Source organism: Colias eurytheme, chromosome 2 (assembly GCF_061535395.1).
Source record: "Colias eurytheme isolate Ceu_HAF_F1 chromosome 2, ilColEury1 Martin Lab GWU primary, whole genome shotgun sequence".
Taxonomy (NCBI): Eukaryota; Metazoa; Arthropoda; class Insecta; order Lepidoptera; family Pieridae; genus Colias; species Colias eurytheme.
Genome location: NC_142981.1, coordinates 351,223 through 376,330, shown reverse-complemented (window position 1 = coordinate 376,330; position 25,108 = coordinate 351,223). Strand labels below are relative to the sequence as shown.

Here is a 25,108-nt window from a genome sequence, read left to right as displayed (position 1 = left end):
GATTTCTAAAGTTTCTCATCATTCTAAAAAGCTATAAATACGTTTCTGTGCTATAAATAAATGGAACTTTACTTCTGAACAAGAATTCTATCTAGATATTAACCAAACCGTATTTATTTCAAAAATCTTCACGATTAAACGCCAAACTAAATATATCAAATCAAATATTAAGTGAAGCGAAATTAATTACATTTACCTAACTAACATTGCCGTATAAATATAAACAAGGCAACATTATTAGCTCGCGAAATTATTGTATACTCTCCATATTATTACAATATTATATAAAATGCGATGTTTCGGTCTTGGAGCGAGTTTTATGCCGTTATGAAGAATTTGATAATATTTGCAATGCTCCAAATATTTATTGCGCTGCGATACTGAAATATGGTTTATAACAGAGCTTTTATATCTGAATGTATATTTTTGTACTTTCCTGTTCATGTTTGTTTTTCGTACAAACAGATACTTTTATAATTAAACTGTTGTTACTTTTGCGAATATCGTTAATGAAATGAAAATCTAATAAAGGAAATTAGCCCACTCCTGGGTTTTTATCACAACCATAATTAGTATGTAGTATTGTATTATAAGTACTATAATATATGTGGCAGTTTTACAGTATATGTTTTCCTCGAGCTACCAGTAATAATGAAGCTCAATTTCAATGCTAGAATTTACTCTAGTCATTCAGGCCATCATCTACACGCTACAGCCATCTTTTACGACCATTAGGTCCACCACAGAACCTCCGGTAACGATACATCTAAATCCCAAATCATTAGTAAACATGTTGCGAATCGGAGTCGGCTCGGAAGCTGGGTATCGGCTCGGTGTCGGAACGCAATTTGCACTAAATAAGGATATCGGTTAGCGTCATTATCCTCTCGCTCGAACGCTTAATGAGCCAGCCTCCCGACTGTATGTACCTGCCATTATTGGAAACCTTTTGTAGTTTTAGATCGAACATTGGAATTAAGATCCGCTCGTGATAAGATGCACAAAGTCGTCCTTTTACATCTCGTCAAAGTATTTCTTAATCATTAAAATAAGACTCCCTCTGTAAATAAAACATGAGATCGCTTAAAACGCGAACAAAATTATAATTTTCTGTCTCTCCAACAATACGATGGCCCAGTTTGGAAGCCGGTATCAAATATCCAATTAAACGATAATTATAAACAAAAATTGTTTGTCCACAGAAAACAATGCGAAGTTGCAGAGACGGGGCCTTCAGAATATCCACGGTGAGTAAAGTTTGGCTCGTTACCGACTGCGCTAATTAGAGCGCGCCGGTGTGTGCGTGCGCCGTGCGTGCGTGTGTGTGTGCCGACTGCCGTGTGCGGGTATTTGCTTAGTGTTCCCGCCCATTTATTACTTCATCAGTTACACGCGTTTAATTGATAGAGAACTGAAAGCCTCAACTCTATGACGACATTATTTATTCCTCTGATATTAACATTCTATTTACCGAGCAACGTCTCATCGACGTTTAATTATTTATAACGTTATTCATTAAGACTTAAATATTGAATGCTGGTATTTCAAGTGCTTAGGAAGTATCTTACTTTAGAAATAATATAAATAAAGTAAATGTAGTGAGGCCGAGATTATGATCGCACACGCGCGGCTGTGAAACGATAACCACGCCAGAATGGCTGCTCCACACGCGGATGTTTCGTTGCCAGCGAACAGAACTATAATATATTTTGCAACAAAAACAAAAGCGCCACGTTGCGGCCATAAAAGCCGGTTTCCACGCCACTAACCCGTTCATAAATACGAGTCACGCCAGCCGTCACTGTGCGAGGAACTGCAAACTACCTTCAAACAACGCACGAAAAAACGACACATAACCGTGTCATTTCGAATCTGTATTCATGCGCCGCGCCTCTACGGCTTTGAAAATTGTAAAAAACGATGCGAGTCGATCGTTGTGAGGTCACTTGCATCCCTTCGCCCTTTTGCTCTAATTGCACTTCTATGTGTCCTCTGTAACGAACGCTTTTTTAACTTTTAAACTCTTTGGGCGCTCGGTTTTGCCAATTGTTTCGAAGTTCGTTTTCAGCTTTGTGAGGATAGAATGGAAATTTCACGCTTTAATAAATATATTTAAATACCCTTTCGTGTTCAGCTTCTCGAATCTTTGTCGATTTTCATAAAAATTGAAAGCTTTTTTTATTGTTTAAATCAATATTCTGTAGGAGCGACACTGCATTAAGGTGCTAATAGCTTTGCACAATAAATTTACACCCCTCCTCGTCGTTTCCTGCTTATCCATGAATTTATTGTCAATCATATTTTATTAAAATTGGATTTGTCAGGACCCCTGTTCAAATTACGTTGCATTAACTACAATTTTTCAAGAATAATACGACGTTTTTGTAGAGGGTTCAAAAATTACATTCATTGGTCGCCGTCGCCTACACAACTGTCATGTAATTGTTTAAAATTAGACAAATAACGAAACGTAACTTTGCCGTCGCAAACAAAGAAGTGAATCAACAAATTTTAATTACCATTCGAATTCTGGACTTGGGTAATTACCGTGTCAAAGTTTGTAAGCAGTCGCGTAATAAAATCGTCGTGGAGCGTAACCCATTACATTTAACTACGGGAAAACTAATTGAAGCCAGAGTTACGTTCCGAGCGAGATCGCAAACGGAGAAGCGGAGAAAATAAAAACGAGAACCGTCAGGAACAGAGGGAATATTGAAGGCAGAACGAGAAATAACTCATTACTCATAATTAGCCGCGTAAACTTAATTCGCTCCGAGTGATGTAGCCGGTACAAGCAATCTCGTTTAATTATACCATTGAATTATTGGTGCCTCGCCGTAATAACTCCGCTGGAGCCAGCCTCTCGCGCTAGATTGCGAGCGCTCGCAGAATGAGCTTTCCCGTTCCAATGAGATTGGATAGTTTATGATTTGTCAAGATGAGAATAAGTGGATTCCGACTAGCACTTCTGATAAATACGCTTCGAAGTATTGTGCGGTGCTAGCGGTTATGGGCGCGGTATTAATGATAGTGGCCGGCGGATTGCGGCTATTCAGCGCTTGACCTGCTGAATTATAGTGCGGCGTTTTACATTGGAAACATTTTGTTAAAGATAACTTTTTATGTGCAAGTTTACAGTTTTCAGTTTCATGTGTTAAGTACCACTTAGGATAATTGCTTTTGCTTCACAACATCGCATCTCAGAGGATTTAAGAAATATTTTTGGCAAAAAAAATCCTTATATATCCTTAAGTACGGAGAATACAAGCAAAAATAAAACAGATCGGTAATCCCCTATCGCGAATATGTCACGGCTTATAACATGAAGGCACACAAATGATTCATCATGACGCGACAAATTAGAGGCCGACCCGAGCGAGCGGGAAAAATGCGATCGAACCGAAAACGAAGCGTTAATAGCCAACTAATGTGACAGCTAATTTCCTGAAAGAAACGCCCCACCTCCGAGGTTTTTATTGTCCCGATCGCGAGTCCCGTCACGAACCGACTCCCTCAAGGGGTGCAGTCATCAAGCCTGAAAACTTGCGAATTAAAACGTGCTTAGATTCTTAGTGCAAAAGTTGGAATCGACGAGATTGTTCCTGCTAAGTTTTCGAATCCATTAATTTCTGAAGTCGCTTCTTCGGATGTCTTCCTTTTACCTATCGTTTAGGGCTCACGATAAAAGATTTTCTATTTCACCGATCTCGAGCAGGATTAAAATTACCGGCTATTTAGGCTATTCATTTACACTCCTCGAAGTTTTAAAAGGATTAATTAGTAAATTGGTTCGGCATTCGATGTTAATCATTTAATTGGCGCCAATATTGACGCTTTTGAGAGCCTATTTCAGCGCGAGCAGCCGAGCCGACTTGTTACTGGTTTTAATTAGCGCTATTGACGGCTCGGTACAAAACTGCGGGGCGTGATGGAGCATCCATTGAGGCGATCCATCGAGCCTCGTGAACAGAGCAGCGGAGGGTGCTCCAGCCGCCGCAGCCCTAAACAGAAGCGTCGAAACTAATTGGCGCCGAACCGGGCTGCAGATTGCAGGCCGGGAGAACTGCTAGTCACGTACCTCTAACTTTCTAAGGATTCTAGTTTCTAAATGCACTTGGATCTCTTGGAGATTTAAGTGTAAACTAGAATGCTTCCAATTCTATTGTTTGCTATTGATTGGTTATGCGTCTTTATTAAATTACGTAGCTTTTATTTCTTCAAAAGAATATTTATTAATGCGACTCAATGTTGAACATAAGGCCGGCGCCGTCGTTTCTAAATCTTATTACACACGGTAAATTGTTTATTAAGAATGACATGTGAAAGCGCAAACATTGATCGCGTTCACAAATTGCAATTCATTTCCCATTTGCGGCGGTGACGATCGCCATTGTCGTGCCGAGTGATTCGCGTCACTTAGGAGAATCAGCCGTCACGGCGGCGGGAGCTAATCTGACACCCGTAAAAGTAAATTTTAGCCATTTTGTGACGCTCATCAATAACCGTTGTGACAGCTGCGCCATTTTTCATTTGACGTTTATTGTAAATGTAGAATTTGGGGAATCACGTCGCTAAATGTATCCGTATTTAAGTAAAAGTTTATGTCCATACGTTTACGTATTCAATATTCATGTTTATTTTTAAATAATAATATTGCACAGCTAATTTAGACTCTGAGCTAATATCATTCATTTCATTAGTACATCCTCGTGTAGAACTGTTATTATACCTGAGAAAATGTTCAATGAAAACTTACAATAGCGTAAGCGTAATGAAGAAACGTTCTAAAATATCCAACTTTTATTAAAGGTAAAGTGTAATAGAGAGCATTAAAACTGCAGGCCGCCGGTACGAATATGCAACTATTAGCGTTTATCGTCAATTGCCGCTGTAACTCCACTTTATGCAGGTTCTCCGATACTAATGGCGCAATGGAGGTGTGAGCAAAAATGTCTACGTTCAAAAGGTATTGTGGCGTGCGGTAGATCATATTCCGGGCCATTTATCCGCAAATCAAGTTATTGCTCGCTTTACACAGGTCATTTGTGGGAATCGCAAGTTTCAGAACGTTAGATAAAAAGATTAATGGTCCCGTTTTTGCATTTTAGTTTTACAATTTCGTACGATCAGTCATTTCGACGAGCAAATGTAAGGACATTAATAAATTCCCCTTTCGAGTAAAGCTGTAACACAATTTTTCATTTGACAAACCCGCGGTTTTCTGCTTTCAGACCGTGAAGCCATATTTTAAAGTCTACCGAGTTAATATATTTCCTTGGTTCTTTGTACCTCGTATTATGGTTAAGGTTCTTAATAATAATGATAACTGGGAAACCGTTTATTTGTTTTCCGTCTGAACTGTAATAATTTACAAATAACAACGCGGGTAAGAAGATTATTAAATATCTTGCAATTACACCACAATATGTTAATAAAGAACTTGAAGCATAGGCTAATAAGATTAGCGTCTTTGCCATATGGTCTCGTTATATTAAATAACAAAAGTTAGCGCGCATTCCGGGCGCATTCATTTGTTTTGTATTTAAACAGCTCTTGCACTGCGTCTGTTTGTAAATTTTCACAAAGGGAATCGAGTTAAGCGTGTAACGCCGCGCGACGGAATACGGTTAATTCATTTATTTTGCTACATACAGTTTTGCATATCGCAAATTGAATTAAGTGCTTGGACTATGAACAACAGTGTTCCCGAAATGCGAGTAACAATTTCATCAAAACAATGCTTTTCTGTGGGATTTTTCGTCGCATGTTATTGCTTTAGCTTTAGTTTATTTGTTTATAGCTTTTTTAATTTTTATTGATAGAATTTAGATCTAATAGAATGTTTTACTAATTACGTTTACGATCTACCATTGAGAAACTGATTTTTTTTTCCTCTGAAGTAACCCATCAATAGATTTATCTGCTTACCCACACATCGTTTTTCGTAGAACTACCCGTATCTTACTTGGTAACTGGCTTTACTGTCTTTAATTCTTGTAAATACTATTTCACAGAGAGATATAGGGTAAAATGTTATAGAAGTAAGATAAATGTATCAATATTTTCTTAATAAACAACATCTATAAGCAAACTATTAAACGTCTCATAGTATACAAAAATATTGTAATAAATGTTGTTTTAACCAATAAAATATCGAGCTAATTTTCTCATATTTATCTTAGTTGAAATAGAAAATATTATGTTCGCTCGTAAACATAACAACAGCCACAAAAAAGTTATGTATGTACACGCGTAAAAATATTAGTGTCTATTTTTTCGCAATAACTATATTTTACTCTCAGAGCGTTCTAGATTTGCTTGGATCAGTTCATCGTATTATGTGGGACCATTTGCAGAAACTAGAAGACTATGTATATTGAAACAAATCGCACATAATAAACCCTAGTCTGTCTCTTCATATACAAAATTACTGAACCGATTTTACTACACATAAATTTACCTACATTAAAGCATATAATAAACACTTTTCTACCCCAATAGCCCATACACAATATAAAACACTACACAATTTCGTCAACACGCACGAACATTTTTTATTCATTACCTTTTAAGAATAAAACATATAATACCCGACTGGCTATTAAATATTTGTCTAGCACATTAACAGTAATGTAGGAACAATTTGAATTTAAAACAACAATCATTTCTCCCTCCGAGATACGTTTAAATTTTGATAGGATCTTTTATTTCCACGAGACGAGAGGAAAAGGCGCGCCAAAGAGGATTCCGTATTATTGTTCAGCGAACGAAGGTTTTATTGTATTTCGGTTTTACCATCATTTATGTGCACTTCGATCTTTCGCTTATATTGTGTCATTCTATTGCTTTCGTAAATATCATAAATGACAATTTTTATGTGAAAGAAATGTTCTTTGAATGAATAATTTATAAAGTGATTTGACACACTGTTGTAGATGTTCAACATTTGTTCAACATCGAAATATTATGTGAATGTACGTGTGTGTAGATGGAATTCTGATACCGAAGGGTTATCCCTAATAACCCTGCGGTATTCGGGCCCCTGTCTAATCGTATGAAACATGATACCATATTAAATACTAACTAATTAACTTCATTAATCGGTGCTTCCGCGTAATACCAAATAAATTATGAGTAAAAGAGTACACTGCAAACATTAATCCTTTCTTGAAAACATTGTTTTCAGACTAAACAGACATTAAAGCGGTCCTGTTCAGATCCATTGTGTGTTGCGGCTAAAAAACGGAATAGTCCAATAAATTATCTTAATCACGAAAGCATTTATTTACATAACAATGGTTATTTTTCACGAGTCTGTTCAGGTTCCGTGCGTGTCCCTTATTAAATCGCTTCGCACGCGACGCGAGCGGGCCGGGCGGGGCGAGCGGGGCGAAGCGAGCTAATTGCGGCCGCGCTCCGATAACTGACACGGAACGAGTGCTTATTCATTCATGTTGTTTTGTTTGGAGCTTTCGTTTGTTAGTTCTTTGTGCGTGGGTGTGAAACTTTCAATTACGGTCGACGAAATATTATCGACATTTTCTTACACTCCCATATTTTACTAATTATAGATGTTCGATATGGATATCTATAATTAGATCGCTGTAATATGACATGGATAGTATTTAAGTACGTGTTTCTATTATTTTGTCATGTTCGTTTGTTTTGGTTAATATTTAAAACGTCTGTTTCGTTTGATGGGACATGATGCGATGAAATAATGTTCTGATAAAGCATTACGTTTCTTTTAGGACAATGCACTTTATAAGATTTTGAAATACCTTGAGGCTAGATTTGTAACACAAAATATCTCATCACGCCAATCATCAAAACGAAATTATCGTCATTAAATCTCATTTAACTGGTCGTTGGAAGAAAACAAGGTTAACGATGCGATGTAGTGTAGAATGGAATGCTTCGACGATCTTGGAATTGCATTCAAGCTAGTTTTAATAGTAAAATAATAAATAATCGTCTAATTACATAATTACTTATGAATATATTGACTCAGTCGAGAAATAGACGACCAGTTTAGGCTTAATTTATATCAAATCTGCTTAAACAATTACAAATCACACTCAGCCAAATAGCCAGTGCACTAAGAGATAAAATGTGGCGAAATTACAAGTAGTATTACTTCCTTTTAATTTATGTTAAGTCCCATTTAAGCAATCGGAACGAAGTAAAATTTCAAACGAAAACCAGAATCGATTTATTCAAATGAAACCTATCACAGCGATATGAAACTGTCTCTTATTTCATTCAATACGGTATCTATTCATTAGTTGAAAGCTAAAGTTGCTTGCACACTGAGTGACCACTCGGAGAGGCTGTTTGTTCACTTGGAATGTAAAATCAGATCGAAAGTAGTGTTTTAATTCTTTATAAATATTAAATAGTATAAAATAATGTGGAATTATTTATAAATCGTGCTTAACATTGCTCATTATTATTTCTTTCGACGGTCGTTAATATGAATTAAAACAGGCTCCATTAGCTGAAAGAATAACGTCTTCAAAAATAGAACTCTATTATTCCCACACAAATAAGTTAAAACATTAAGATTTACAATATAATCAAAAGTAATTTAATTCCTCCCTAAGCCACTAATTAACCACGCTAAGTATCAAGAAAACCGACATCCGCATATCATTAATAAAATTCATAAGAAAAATAACGATCGTACATGTAAATTAATTGAACAAAATTAATTATCTTGCAACAACTTATTAACGAGCGAAAGACCTCGACATGATAAAGGTCGTGGGAAATTGTCGATAAATTGACGTTCAAAAGGCTCAGGTTGCTTTTATTACGTCAGCGGCTGAGGGCTGTGACGGGGAAATCACTGCTACTAATAACGTAGTGAAATAACAGCGGTGACACTGTTATAATTATGTAAAGTGATAGGGATAAAAGCTGTTCCAATAATTTTTGAATAGCTATGCAACAACTCTAAGTTGATGATAATTTTACTGTTTTCATGTAGTTTTACATAATATTCTTCATGTTCGACTCTACCTAATTTGAATTATAATACCTTACATTAACGTTTTGGTACAAGATATGCAGTTGCCTTTTATAATTAATGATATTGACGCTATTATTATTATACTACAGCATCAAAATCAAATAACTGCAATAACAAAATGTACACAGTCAAAGTCACATCACAATAAACTTGATCGAAAAAAAATCTCACAAATAACAGGTGTTATTTCAAAAGCAAGACACCTGTTATAATTTTTCTAAACTTCCCGGTGTCCAGTCACTCATGTGTCGCAACTGCAATAGGCTGTCGGTTATGGCTTCCGACGTCATTAGCTTGATTTATCGTTTTTGTTACAGCAGATAACAGCGAAACAGAGAAGTTATCTTTTTAACTGAATGGTAGTATTGACCAATTAGAAGTTAAATACTTTTAAATAGTGTTCCTGTAGAGATTTGAATTGATATTAAAATAGTTTCTATGTTTATTTTTTCATTTTTAGTTGCAGACGAGGAGTCTCCCAGGAGCTTTCCTATTATTTCCTTTTTAAAATGATGTCTGTACATGCACGGTCAGAATGCTTGCCCTCAATACATTATTAAAGTATACATTTAATATCACTATCACTATCACTACATAGTATAAAACAAAGTCGCTTTCCCTGTCCCTATGTCCCTATGTCCCTTTGTACGCTTAAATCTTTGAAACTACGCAACGGATTTTGATGCGGTTTTTTTTAATAAATAGAGTGATTCAAGAGGAAGGTTTATATTTATAATAACATCCATTAAATAGTGGAGAAGAACTGTTATTTTTGAGGTTTCTAATGTGATGTCGTAAATTTTTACATTTTTTCCGCTTACATTGCAAACGCAGGCTGAACCCTACGAGTTTTATCAAAATAATGTACTAAGTATTATACACATTGAAAAGGTCTACAGAAAAGTCCGCGATAGTATATGTCTATCTCTTATGGATAACCCACAATAACTTTTTTTTGTCATTTACTTTTTACGACAAATAATGGCTAATTTTCGATGCGATTTTAACCAATACAGCATTAATCCTTAACCAATTAAATACCTTGAATACATTGTTCATTTAATATAGATCTATATGGCCCTTTACACCGTATGATTTAAGTGAATATTTTCGAAGATATTACAGATTTAAAAATTGCGGGACGTAGCGTTTGCGGCGGTACCGGCCGGCCGCGCCGCCCGGCTATCGGGCGAGTCGAGCGGGCCGCTATGTTTTTAATTTTATATAGGTACAACGTTCACAGTTTTTCTGTAGTGTATGTATTTAGTATCAGCATTGCACCCGTGCGAAGCCGGGGCTGGTCGCTAGTATTATATATGTTGCTCTTAAAGTCCGCTGTAAAGTCTTACAACTTCCACTTTCCCGGCTTTCAAACAAAGACGACTTCATCTGCATATAAAATTTTATCTAAATCGGCTAGTCGCAAAAACTTCAGAACGATAATAATCATTTCAAGTTTAAAAGTTGTCAAACAACCAACTCGATTCTTTTGTCTCATAAAATAACGTTCAAGTATTTTGTAAAAAGACTCTTTTTCACATTATATGCGTAAGATCAGGAAAATAGCACATTTTTCGATTGATGTGGTTTATCTACTTTTCTTCCTTACCCATTCAGTTGTTTAGACGTGACACATAAACATATTAACAGAATTATGTTAGTGCAACATTGTACTAATATTATTAGTATGTGTAACATGTTTCTATAAATTAAATTATCGTTTATTTATACACTTATAATGTAATTGTTATAATCGTGCGCATCACTAGCGTGAGCACGCAGTTATCCGCGCAGTAAGTTAGATGTCGTAAAGGCGAAATAATGAGTTTTCTTATCCAAATGTCGTTGGCAGAACTTTGCATATGTCTACGATACACGCACTCGTATCAACAATTCACATTTAAATTGCTTATTTCAAGCTGCATATAAATTGTCTTTACGTTTTTATTGCGCTGGGAATTTATTGCGTTAAAAAACATGTTTTTAAATTTCTTCATTATTTCGTTTTTAATAATTTAGCAAGCGCATGGTTAGAATTTAAGAATTTTATTAAAAGCTTTGTACAATATTCCTTAATTTCATACATTTCTACGTAACTCATCTATTTACAACAAATTGACCGTATGACCTAAGAGGAAGAAATGTTAAAAATACCACGAAACCATAAATAGTCTTTCGAAAGATATTTGATCTGAATGGTGTGAAATAACATATTTTATTTTGATAGCATTAATTGCAATTCATAAAAAAGTTCGTTTAAATAATTGATTTATTTATTATTAGATTTACTTACGTCTTTTACTAGAGCAAATTATCTATAAGTGTTGTTTCATCCTATATTTTTCTATTAACTGAATTAATTAGTAAACTCGATTTTTAAATTTAAACTTCACTTTGTTAATACATTTATTGCAATTATAATACTTATTAGGTTGAATTACAAAGCACAAAGTATGCTTCGTTGAATGTCAACTGACGAACTACTAATCTTTATATATAAAAACTAGCGGTCCGCCCCGGCTTCGCCCGTGGTACATATGAAAAATAGATGTTGGCCGATTCTCAGACTTACCCGATATGCACAGAAAATTTCATGAGAATCGGTCCACCCGTTTCGGAGGAGTATGCAGACTAACATTGTGACACGAGAATTTTATATTTGATGAATCGCAAAATGTGTTGGTAAGCGCATAACTCGAGAACGGCTGAACCGATTTCGATAATTCTTTTATTTTATTATATTCCTTGAAGTACGAGGATGGTTTTTATGTAGAGAAAACGTAAATATGTACCACGGGCGAAGCCGGGGCGGACCGCTAGTTTTATAATAATGCATTATACCTGTCACTGCTGAAAAAATATCATCCACACATAATTACATAAATGTGAGCAAAGGTAACGAGAATTAAAAAGTTAGCGAAGGGTCAACGAATTTGGCCAAAAGCTTTTTGCGCTTTTAAAGCTCGCTCATCTCCTTTATTATCTACAGCCACTAAAATACCAAATGTTATATTTAAATACTCCACGTAAAATTGTTCAGTCTAGACACTCAGATATTTAAATCTAATTGTTTTAAGTATTTGCTAAATAGCCAGCAAGTTCTGAAACTTTATAATCATTTCAAAGATATTTGTTAATTGCGCCGACTGCGGTATTTAATTATTTATGAATCTGTTAATTTTGTCGGTACAACTTTGGGAGGATTTAAGGATTAAAAACAATTAGGTACACTTTATGGAAATAATGTAGCGTTTTTTCTAAATATATCCGTAAGCTTCGGAATGTTTACTTAAACTTTTATCTTATTTTAATATATAACTTTCATCAAAGTTTTGTTTATAAAGTAAATACCTACATAAAATGCACACGCAACCACGCCTATCTATACTATACCATCATAATTACAGTGTAGATTTACCCTTTCAAAGTGTACTTTATCATCACCCCCATCCGTAGTTTCTTGCGAAAACAAAAACCTTCATAGTGGAATATCTCCTCTAAGTGTCGCATGTAACAAGGATCTCACAATAAATATCGTACAAGGCTCCTTCATTAGGCTACGTGTACACTCTGTGCTGCTAACTTACATTTGTTCGCAGTCTATAAAGCTATGTGCACACTCGCGTCTGTTTATTCTTACACACGTCGCTACTCCGGCACAAAACACGTGAGAACTCGAGCAAAAAGGCTTTTAAGGCTGTTTCTTACAGGCGTTAATAATGCAACATTCTCTAAGTTTACGCTATTGTTATTTATTTTAATTAAACTTGTGAAAATTCGGAATGGAACAATTATTTTTGTTCAACATTTGTGTGTGTGACACTTCTTTGTACAAAATTTACTCTGCTGTTATTCTCTTTGACAGGAAGTAACGTCTTTAATTTTCCTTTAATATGTAGAACAGAAATAGTATTTACAAAATAACATTTCCGTATGATGAAAATTAAAGTAGGTGTATTTTATATTGAGCATTATCTAACTGCTAACACGTTAAACAATAAGGAAGTACAACGATGAATATCCTACGTGCACCGAACTAATTATTTCGACCACATAACATAAATTATCTTATGAAAACAATTCGTTGCATAATTCCCTTATAAATTACGAGCGTCCCCACAACACGAAACATTCTCGAAATATCTTGGAACAAAGCGGTGTATAGCTGAAATTCCACCATGGATGCACGATGCACCGGATACGTCCGAAGCATCGACTGCAGCCAACTTGCGGACGCCATTGTTGCGGACCCCGCCGGGCCTCGTAAAGAACTCTTTATTACGTCGCGTGTGTGCGTGTAATTTATGCCCCCAAAGCCAAGGAAAGCTGTCTGCACACGCTTTACAAAAGAACTTATTTTATACGTATGCTGTTACAAAGAATGGGACTGTTAATCATAACTTTCTTTCGGAATATGAGGGTATATATGTGGCGTGTTCATAAATACGCGTAGAATTTAAAATACCTGTTTCATTATTATACAATACGTATACTTATCTAATTTAAATTTATGAATCTAACTAGAGAAAATCTTCAAATTCATCTCATAAAATAATAGCAACCCATAAAATATCTCACAAATGCAGACTTGAAATATTCTAAAACGTTTCATACCAAATTCGCGTGTGCAAATAGAGATAAACCTGTATTCACACTAGAATATCAAATCTGGCGAGGACTGCAAACACGGCAATAAATGTAAAATATACACGAAAACGGCTCATTATTCAAAACTCTATTTTAATATTTAAACAAGTAAAATGCGTCTGGGACGGACGGATGTGTCGGCCATTTCGCGTGAATCTCTGAATTTTGCACAAAATGGCGGCCACGGTCACTCGCATTGTGCGGGGAAACCCGAAGCATTATGGCTTTTATAACCGCTAATTGTTCTCCAAAAGTATTATACTTCTTTGTGATGAGAATGCATTGAAATTTTCGAGGCCCATTGTTCACTAATTGTGATGTTTATGTTAACTGATTTCTCTGCATTGTTTATTGTTGTCATTTCAATCTATCACTGGTAAATGCCACGCGTCAAACGTAGCATTAAAATACATTAAAATACCTCCGATAATCTCATTAACGAAGTCGTACTACAATATCGCCGGCATCGTCACTCTTTCGTCAGAAAGAATATAAAGGGCAGAGAATAATGACAGCACCATTATTGATAATGTATTTATCAAATCGTGAACACTATTGCTGGCCCAACCGAGCTTAAACTAACGATAATTTGTTGACATGATCTGAACACACCGGCTAATTACGATCAAACGAAAGTAGAACGTGTATCGAGTAATCGATCGGCCGAAACATCGAGACGTTGACTTTTCAATTAAGTCGGATCGGCGCCGACAAGCGTTCGATTAATCAATCGCTCCATTCTCGGCCGAATCGATATCTCGAGGGCAGTCTATCAATTATGTGGACATCACTCATTCGACTGGACCTCTTTGCTCGTGTACCAACTTCATTTGGCCAAAGTGCTTCAGCTTTAGAGTAGTTTAAACTTACCTTTATCCTCTCATTTAGTCACTTTCGGTCGTGTTCATTTATGATGCGCTGTGGCTATTTTCAGCTAAAAGCAAATGACCAATTGATATTGAAACGAATGAATGATTAATGTGAATGTTTGGAATCATCGGGTTTCTAACTTAGTTATTAAACTATCAAACTTTTGGCAGCAACTACGATATAAGACATCAAAACAATCTGTTTAATCAAACACTCTTGTTGTTGCAATGCAGCTGAAAAGCAAAACACTTCCGCGCCCCAGCTTGAATTATTCGATTATCTTTAATCGGTTTCAATTACACGGCTCTTCAAAAGTGAAATGTAATTGTTTGAGCATTGCCGGCTGAAGACGGACAATTAAAGTTGAAATCAAACAAGGGCTCACGCGATGCGGTGCGCCCGCCGCCCGCCCGTGATAGCTCACTGCTACTACTATATAGATGGAAATCTGAAAGAAATAATAGCTTCAACATGGGCGTTTATTAGTTTGTAAAATACGCTTTGTATAATTGTAAGAGGAAATACGTTATTAAGTAGTAAGGTTTGCACCTACAACTTAACTTTTATCAGTAACATTTCAAATATTCATTTTCTTACCTGTTACATTAATAAAAATAATTGTCAACAAGCCAACCTTTAACAAGTAACATAAAAAAATATGAGTATACAATCACAACCAATAAAAACAATGACTTTCCAGTACCATACAAAATTATCCACCCGTTGAAGAATCAAAACAAAATAATCAATCAAATATTGATAGGAACAAGTGTAAATGCAAATAAGGTATTTACCTCAACCTCGTGTTCCTCTTTCCCACCGCTATTGACAACTTAACCGAGATGTATTCAATCACATACATTAACCATCGATACTATCAAAGCTATAAAATTCTACGCTGAGAACTGAGGAATTTTGTTATCGAAATATGTATTTAAATGTATAATTAATTAGTATTGAATAATAGATTTACTGACAATTTTGTCGTGTTGTGTTAAGATTACAATGTTCGGTGATACTATTTATTTATTTTCTTTTAAAATATGACTTTAACATTATTTTACATGCCACATATTTTATTGGAAGATTAACATGAACAATAATTTCAACATGTATTGTTATCTAAAAAAGAAATGAGTAATGTCGAAGTAATCCGAGCTACTATGTAAATGTTATACAAGTTTGTTTGCGTCGTATCGAACGATCCCATCTCACGCACACATGCATAATGTATGTCTGTCCGCTGTCCACTCTATACTCTGAACATATTCGTTACACACTGGTATTGGTAAATTACATCTCTATTTACTTGAACGTAATTTAACTTAAACTTGTATCTTTAACAGCTTAGTCTTTTATCACAGAACTATAATATACTTACACAAAATAATTTTCATACTTCGTTTGAAAGGTGCATCTGCATTAAAATAAAATGCAGAACTCCCTATTGTGAAACTTTAAAAGATAATTTAATAAATAAGGCGCTTCAGTGTAGCTTCAAAAATTGTGAAATTTTAACTTAAACCCAATTGAATGTGCACATTTATTTCTATACAGGACAGCTAAAAAATTTACGAATTCACCAAGTCCAGGTGTAGTCCAATATGTTACCATCGAGACGTCGTCGTTTACTTCAAAATGCAAAGAGTCTTGCTCTTCCACTCGATTCGACCACAAAGCCTTTACCTATTCTGGTGTAACTAGGTAATATTTGACGAATATCGATCCAGTATTTTTCAGGATTTATGTAGGAAATAGGACAGGGTAGGATGCGGACAAGTATTTTGTGTCTTACGTCACATGCCTCCAACAAGCTTCATCAAGTTAAAGCGTCATTAATTAAAACATGTGAGTCAAGTGCAGTTACCAGTTCGAGGGTCTGCTGAATATGGATAACAAAGCAAGACCTCCCTGGACCTTACTCTCGTCTCATCATTATCGCATAATGTATCGTCACTTGGTCTATTTTTCTATTTTTACAATTATGGTCCATAATATAATTCATTAAAAATACTTCGTAGAGCAATTTTCGATGCAAAATTTTGAAATATTTGGTATTTTTCTTCAAAATAAGTATAAATTTTATGTTCTTTTACGCATATGTCGGCTGTCCTATATTTCAATGATTAATTATTTCCCGCGTAAATTAAAACCAACGAACAGTACCGAAAAAACAAAAGCCTTTTCACTGCACAATGTTCCAAAATGGAATGAGCTCTCTTTATTTGATAATTGACAAAACTTTAATTACTAAGAGTAAATAATGCAATAACACGTCGCATTAAATCATTAAAATGAACTGAAAGTCCCCGTTGCCCTACTTCGGGGTACACTGTCGCGTGTTTGTACACCGCGCCCCCGGGGACTGACCCACGGCCTTACCTTAAATATGAAATTATATCCGTGACGTCACCGTAAAAATGTCAGCCCCATAATCGACCCTGTGGGGACGCACTGTTTACACGATAATAACATTGAATATCTTTTGTTTATAAACATAATAAGTCTGTTGGGGTTCGCTGGGTGTGCTTGTAAAACACATATGTGTGACCATGTATTGTTGACGCCACTTTTTTCTCAAAACAATACCAACTGCAAAAGTTTTAATTATCAGTATGTATATGCAACATACTTCAAATTTTCGTGAGTTACTTAGAAACTGAAAAAATGGAAAATCTTGTGAAACAACGGGGAACAAAAATATAGGTTGTGAATTTTAAGTTGCCTACGCAAAAATAAATGAAATAGAATCGCAATAGCCTTACCACAATGTACAACAAACGTAATGTGAATTTCATGTTATTGTTCATTGCTGGATCCGTTTTTCAAACAGTATTAGGTATATGAACAGCGCCCGGGAGGATCGGACGATAAATCTGTTTTGAATATCTCCAGGGATGTTGGAGGATATCTCGTTGCTATGTGTTTTAGCGATGATAATCGATGTGGTATTACTGACCCATTCACGGTATAGATTGGAAGAATATACCAATTTAATTATGTTAATATTAGACTATAATTTGTTTTTCAGTAACTTTATTCCTGAAAAAGCTCTGCGCGTAAGTTTGCTGATATAGTCATTATAAGTTATAACGGTACCATTTCTAAATCGTGATTAAAATGTAAATTAAAACTGTTATATTCAATGTTAAGAAAAACAAACAGTGCTATTAATACATAAATGCAAATATACAATACATATGTACATAGTATAACAATATAAAAATTAAATCAATAGAGCCGAAAATAACACACAATGTTTTTGTCCAAACATCAAAGGCGCGTTGTTACCAATATATTTATATCTGTATCTTTTAAGGGTTTATTGATTGTCTATATATACATATAGAACACATACAATCCACGTGGATGGAGAGGCTCGAGATCGGATGTCGGAGGTCAAGTGAGGCAAGAGGTCCTGTATTGTTACTTATCAATATTCAGCCCTCGGGCGCTCTTCACTAAGCGCTGTCAGACTTATATTAAGTCGTAGGTGTGGCTTGTAGAGGTGTTTAAGTATCCGGTACAAGCTGTATAGCAAAGAACGGGATACTTGATTATTTTGCAGGATAAAAATTGCTCAATATGTGAAACTGTGTCAATGTACGAAACAAAATCTATTTAGACTTCTTTTTTATATTTAATAAACGCTATAGCTTTTATATAGCATCTGCAAGCAAAGTCGTGTAATAAAAAATAAATACATTTCTTTGCATATAATTTTTAAGTCCAATTATAACTTTAGTATTTAATATTGTATATTATTAATCCACTATTACTTAAAATGTTGAAACTACAAAGAAATTTTAAATGAACTAAAAATTATGTACAGTTATCCACGTTGAAAACATTTTACTTGCCTGTTCTTGGAAAATTACTCTTTGAAAGTGTTAATAATAGAGTACCTTTTATCAAACTCATACATTTAATAAAATTACTTAGGTACTTATCAAATTTTAAACAGTTAAATAAATTTATATTATTTAACTTATGAGTACACATATATTATCTATCTAGTCTTTCAACACATTTGAGAGAAACGAAGTTAATAAATAAATAAATATTCAGGACAATTTTCACACACGGCACGATCTGATCCCAAACTAAGCTTTCGCTTGTGCTATGGAAACCAGATGGCTGATAAACATACATATATAATTTTATAAATAAATACTTATATAGAGAACTAGAGGTCCGCCCCGGCTTCGCCCGTGGTACATATTGGTACCACGGTGGTACATATGGTATGACGACGCGGTTGGCGCAGTGGTAAAGTGACTGCCTACTGAGCCGACGGTCCCGGGTTCGATCCCCGGTCAGGGCAAATATTTGTGTGATGAACTCAATTATTTGTTCTTGGGTCTGGGTGTTATCTATATATGTATTTATTAAATATTATATTTATCGTCGCCTAGTACCCACAACACAAGCCTTAATTGAGCTTACTGTGGGACTAGGTCGATTTGTGTAATAATGTCCTATAATATTTATTTTATTTATTTATTTATATTTCAATAAAAAGTAGCCTATGTCCTTTCTCGGGTATCAAAATATCCACATACCAAATTTCATGCAAATTGGTTCAGTAGTTTAGGCGTGATTGAGTAACAGACAGACAGACAGAGTTACTTTCGCATTTATAATATTAGTATGGATTAACACCAAGACACAGAGCAAACATCTATGTTCATCACACAAATATTTGCCCCGGGTGGGAATCGAACCCACGACCTCTGGCTTGGAAGGCAGGGCCACTACCAACCAAGCCAACCAGTCAGTCAAATACCTGTATTTTATTGATCACCATTAACCTTATCAGCCCACATCGTTATCAGAGCCATCGCAAGCATCCAATTACTGCAATACACAAATATCGAATTGAAATGATTACATTTGTAACCGCGATCAGATTTCCATCGATTTCCATACAATCCGCAAATACGTCGGATTCTAATTAATGTGACAAAAATCCACCACAATTTTACTGTTTGCGTTTACCGCGCATGTTCACGTTATTCACAATAGATATGATTACAATTTTGATAATCAAAATATTTATTTGGTTCGTCATAGGTAACCTAACCTATTATTATTTTGAGAATCAAGTGGAATAAATTGTATACATTCGATTTTGATAGTGCGGTTATAGATCCAAAATTCTGTTTGAGCTGTTATATTAATGTAACCTTTATTTAATAGTCTGTATAAATATTTGCTGGTCAAATGATTTGCTTTTCATTTGATTTTTTTTATTCAGTTTAGAAAGCTATGAAAATATAGATGAGTGATGCAAAATGCCATTTACATACATATCCAATAATCCAGTCTCACAACAGGTAGGTACAAAAGTTGTAGCGACACTAATTCACAAAATTTAGCTTTACTTTTTTAAATTTAGCTTCACTGGCCTAACTTTTTATTGTAGTATTTATACTACATTAGTTCTCTAGATAAAATCCTGCTCACTGGTTTTGGCTAAGATGTACAGATAAACAGAAAAATAAACTCTTTTTTTCTTTTAAGATATTTTTTCTGAATTCCCATAAAGTTCGCTCCACTCTTGAAATCACTTTTCATAACAGATATTCTTGAACACAAAGAAATAGGTAAAGCCGTGCTGGTACACTCATGTTATCTGCCTAGAGATATACCGAGCCGGGATTACGAACGTGTGAGCCGAAATCAGAGGCTGTTTTGCTGAAAACAATTATAACAGTGCGGGCCTAAGCCGGGGATGTGGCCAGAATTATGTTAACTGCGCCGTTTCAATGGACCAAGTGTTCGTGAGCAGGGGTCACACTAAACGAATTAGTTTAATAAGCTTTGCGTATATTATAGCACGCTCAATTCTAATGTTTCTACATGCCAAATAATAAAACCTACCGCCGTAAAAGTACGATCCTGCATATTCTTCATAGTTCTACTCGCCATAATATTTTCCACTTCTACTGCTATTACATTTCACGTTAACTTTTTGTCTATTTTGACCTGTTGTTTAAATTATATTTAGGTATGCGTGTAATAAAAGGAGAGTATCAGCTGTACATTTTAATTTACCAAGCGCATATTTTTTCAATTGTAAAGCTGAACGTGCAATAAACAAGCAAGTGGAAACAGTATCGTAAACATCTTAACATTCAAGTCCCAAGAAACCCGACGCTGGCCGCAATCGCAGTATTTTCCCCACGCCTTAAACTCGGATCGACTTTACAATAACTCCCAGTAATTTACAGCCCCCGAGATCAAGACAATAATCGTTATCGAATATCGTACGGAGCGGTCTTAGCGCCCAGTTTGAGTTGTGCAACCAATCATCGGAGCCCCTTCACACGGCCCGGCTTCCATATTACATTTGCATTTATCGAGTTCGCATACTCTGTGGAACTTGTGTGTACTTTGAATTAGGAACATGAGGAGTCTTGCGAAATTGTCTGCTTCGATTTTTGAAAAGCGCGCCAAATTTATTTTAACTAAAAGAACTGTTATGGTTGCGTTGTTAGACCACAGTTAGGGAGAGAAATTTGTGTTATTATAGAACCATCAACAAATTCAACAAAAGCTCTTTGTTTAAGGTTGAACTATGAATTGTCACTAATAAGCAAACGGGAACAATTTCTCTAAAGCGGATTGAAATCGTGAGCATATCTTATTGGAGCGTCCTGATGTTGAGGAACTATGTTTGCTTTCACATTTACTGTTGCTTCCAGGAAGCAGGGTTTACTGCAATAGTACATTATTGTTCTACTGCGATACGCTCTAACTAAAATACTTTCAGCACTACTATTTATCTGATGTCTCAAATTAATGTATCTGATGTCTCAAATACGGATCTATTCTGTGGGTTTAAAATTTATAGAACACGTCAAATACTTATACTATTACTTATATCGGGTATCTTATAGCAGAATAATTGAATAGAATAGAATAACTGTACCTAAAAGGAAAATACGCCTATTCACCCATACGCAGACAAAGCCAGGTGAAGCAGCGTGTCATATAAATCGATAGGAACGTGTGAGTAACCTTAATAATCTTCAAGCTCGGTGGCCCGAGGATTCAGATGGTGAGAACATTTCCTATACAAAGCGGACTAATAATGGCGCCGAGAATTATCGTCAGTGCACCCGAAGAGTGCCGTGCCACAGCAAACCCAGCCCTGTGCCCCGTGTCCAAGGCCCACAGTCCCCTGCACGACGCTAACGGTTGCTCGGATGCGATTCGCGCTGATAGTACAAATGATGTTACTTCTCAACATATTTAACGAACTCAATTTTAGTTTCGCATTTGTTAATGCGGTGTTTCATGTTGGGAATAACTGAAATACGGGGCTTATGATGATATTAAATAAATACTCGTTACTGAGGATGTTATTAAATTAGACGCTGTTTACTCGAGCTGTGGGCGTTGCGTTCGGGAATCTGCTGATTCGCATGTGAGCTGTAATTTTATTTCCATCGCAAAGTAGGATAATGGTAATTCTGTTTATAGAATATAATGTGTTCTTCTAAACGCACTCCTAAATAGTTTTATAAGATAAATTCTGCGAACGTAATTCTATAGGATTTAACCAGAGTTTCCAACATAAATCTGTCGTAATTAGCAGTTCAAATACAAATACTTTTTGTTCAAATTATTTACATTGTTATAGATAAACCCGATAAGGCTTAGCAAGTAGAACATCAGATAAGCCCGCGTCAATCTAACACTCGCTCTAAAATGTACAACCCTGATTAAAATCTGGCTGCATACGGGATGCTGTGCGTGGGCTCGCGGTAATTAGTTGATCATTAGCTCCATTATATCAAGTTTGGGTTAGTTTATTAGTTTTTAGTTGGATATCGCTGTTTTGGGGATTTCGATCTTTGAGCGGTTAATGCTCGTCAATTTATTTATAGTTCGATATTTTAGTAGCGAAAGTTTTTTTTAATATTTCAGCCATTTTCGCAACGGTTTACATAAGGTACATTATCACTACAAAATTTATTTCCTACGCGCACAATACTCACGTAAAATTACAATAAATGCCTATGGAATCTATCTCAAACTAAAGTGCGTCCGCAGATAGCTACAGGAAGCCCTCAAGGTGCTGTCAGTATATAATTAGCCATGATTCATCCCGTCCAGTTCAGCACTTAGCCTAGCGCATACGCATTCTATTTATAGACCTAACTTCATATACGGGGTGTTGTGGAATATATATTGACTTGACTGGGTACTCGATTCCCGTTGTAATTATGAATTAAGTCCTTAATTTTTGTCCCAATTTTGCTACAAAAAAAAACAAAGTACAGATAAGCTCTCCTGCTATTGATCAGGTCAACAACACGGCGCGGCGGCGCAGCATACAGTCACAGGCGTCCATGGAAAGCCCATACATTATATTTTCATGTACATAACAAACATAAAATGCTTAAAAAATGAATTATAACTTAAATAAAATTTACTAAGTAGTAATTTAATATTTACGTTTAATATCTTTCTTCGTGTTTAATCTCTGAGCGTTTTACATCCTTGAGCTTGACATGTATGTCACACTCACCCTGTATAAGTATTTCTCAAGATAAGCTAGTTTATTACGAACCGATGAAATCTCGTTGACGCGATTCCTCTTCACCATCAAACTCGATTGGTATTATGCAAAATAGATAAATAACTGTTGGGGGATTTAAACGTTCGTCGCGTATATTTTTATTCGGTTATAAGTTTTTATTTTCGCGGTTTTTTTGCTTCCAATGGCGTCGGCTTTCAAAAGGAACTTTATGGTTTTAATGGATTTTTTGTGCGTTTTTGTTGCTTGAAAATTAAATCGATAGTGAGCTGTAAAACTTTAAAACGCATGTATACCGAATATGTGTTTGAAAAAATATTTTTTATAAATTTTATGAAAATATACCTATATATAATATACAATACATACTTACCTATTTTTAAGATTCGTAGTAGTAGTATTGCCTCAATCTACGCTTTAAGTTGGTAGAAAGAGAGTCATCCTCCTTATAAATGAGTAACGTAATTATCAGTATGACCTTATTACAAATAATATAGTAAACAAAATACAAAAGGTACACCACATATCCAAGGTATTAACTATAAGACGGCTACAAGGGACTTGAAATAAGGCAAGTAGGTATAAGATTATTAAATGAAGCCAATTTGTAGAGCCGTGGTTGAGCCTGTCTTCTTTGCGGCGCAGATCAAAGGAATGAATCATTAGGTATATTGCTATCACATATTAGTTACTCCATTGTAATACGCTTAGCAATATTCAATGTAAATAATTATTTCTTTGAATTAATTAAAGTTTGATAATAATCAATCATTTGCTATAAAAAAATCAGAACGTTAAATTTATATTAACACGTATTGTATTGCCTTCTTAAACTGGTATCTGAAATTATTCCTTTCTTTTTAAAACTAATATCTAATAATTATAAGTCATGGGCCATGGCCGTATGTAGGTACTATACCTACATTGTAATCAAATGAACAAACTAAAAAACCGCTATTGTAATAAATTACCTGTACCATATCATTATAGCTAATTTAAAACATTGGAGCCATTTAAAAATGGTCACTCGACTAATTGTTCCTTAATAACCCTTTTAGCCGTGCTTTGATGAAATATACACTGAAGGGGAGTGGTGGCCATTTTAACTAATGGCTGCTACTGTTATAGTGCCCCTTTGAACTTATCGTGATTAATTATAATTCCAACCACTAATTTGTATGTTTTATTTGATTTAAATTTTGGGGATAGAGGATTAGAAGTTATCGTATTCTTGTGGTACGGTCAGTGTAAATTAGTGATGTTATTTTTGTTGTTTTTAATATGTAGTATGCTTCTTTATAAGTTAATCGAATAAAAATCTTAATCGTAAACAACGAATAGGCAACCTACTTGCAACATTTCTTACGCAATGCATCGAAGTAAGGAAATGATCGATAATTCGTAAGTACTTAAACTTCCGAACTAACCTCAGTATTCTAGGTTTATACTCATTTATAATTAATAAAACATATCAGATATAATTCACGACTGTTCAAGTATAAGTGATAGTTTATTCAAGACTGACGAAGTTTCTCTGATTCAATATAGGTTTGTTAACAGAAGTTCGCGAAAGCCACATCACAAGCAGTAGTTCATAAACTGAAATATCTGAGGTTTCATTTCGTTAGCACAGGCAGAATTATGACCAATTCACAATTAACAAATAATTAATTGAAATTAGTTACAAAATCAACATTATAATCTAAGTACATTTTATAACCGTCGACAAAACGTAAAGCAGAAAATGCTTTATATTTATAAATAGTTAAATACAAACATTGACACATGAATAGCCATAGCCAAGCCGGATTAAAAAAAATAAATTGTCAATGACAGGTCACAGACAACACAGACGACCACATGTCTAGAACAATTCGAAATTCAAACACAGCGTTCGATTACGTTCCATCCCATGGCGGCTCGTTCATTTAAGATCACTCGACATAATTAACGTCTACATTGAGTTATTTACGCGCCCGCATGTGTCGCAGGAAACGGAACATGGGAGCGAT

General features: G+C 35.3%; 1 protein-coding gene across 1 annotated transcript in view; it reads left to right on the top strand.

Annotated features, from left to right (window-relative positions):
- The window catches only part of LOC149910043 (uncharacterized), a 234,439-nt gene that overhangs the window by 178,634 nt on the left and 30,697 nt on the right, over window positions 1-25,108 (top strand). Inside the window, exon 4 of the mRNA XM_090110118.1 lies at window positions 1,203-1,247. Within this exon, the coding sequence (XP_089966244.1) occupies window positions 1,203-1,247 (45 nt within the window). The remainder of the gene's footprint in view (window positions 1-1,202; window positions 1,248-25,108) is intronic.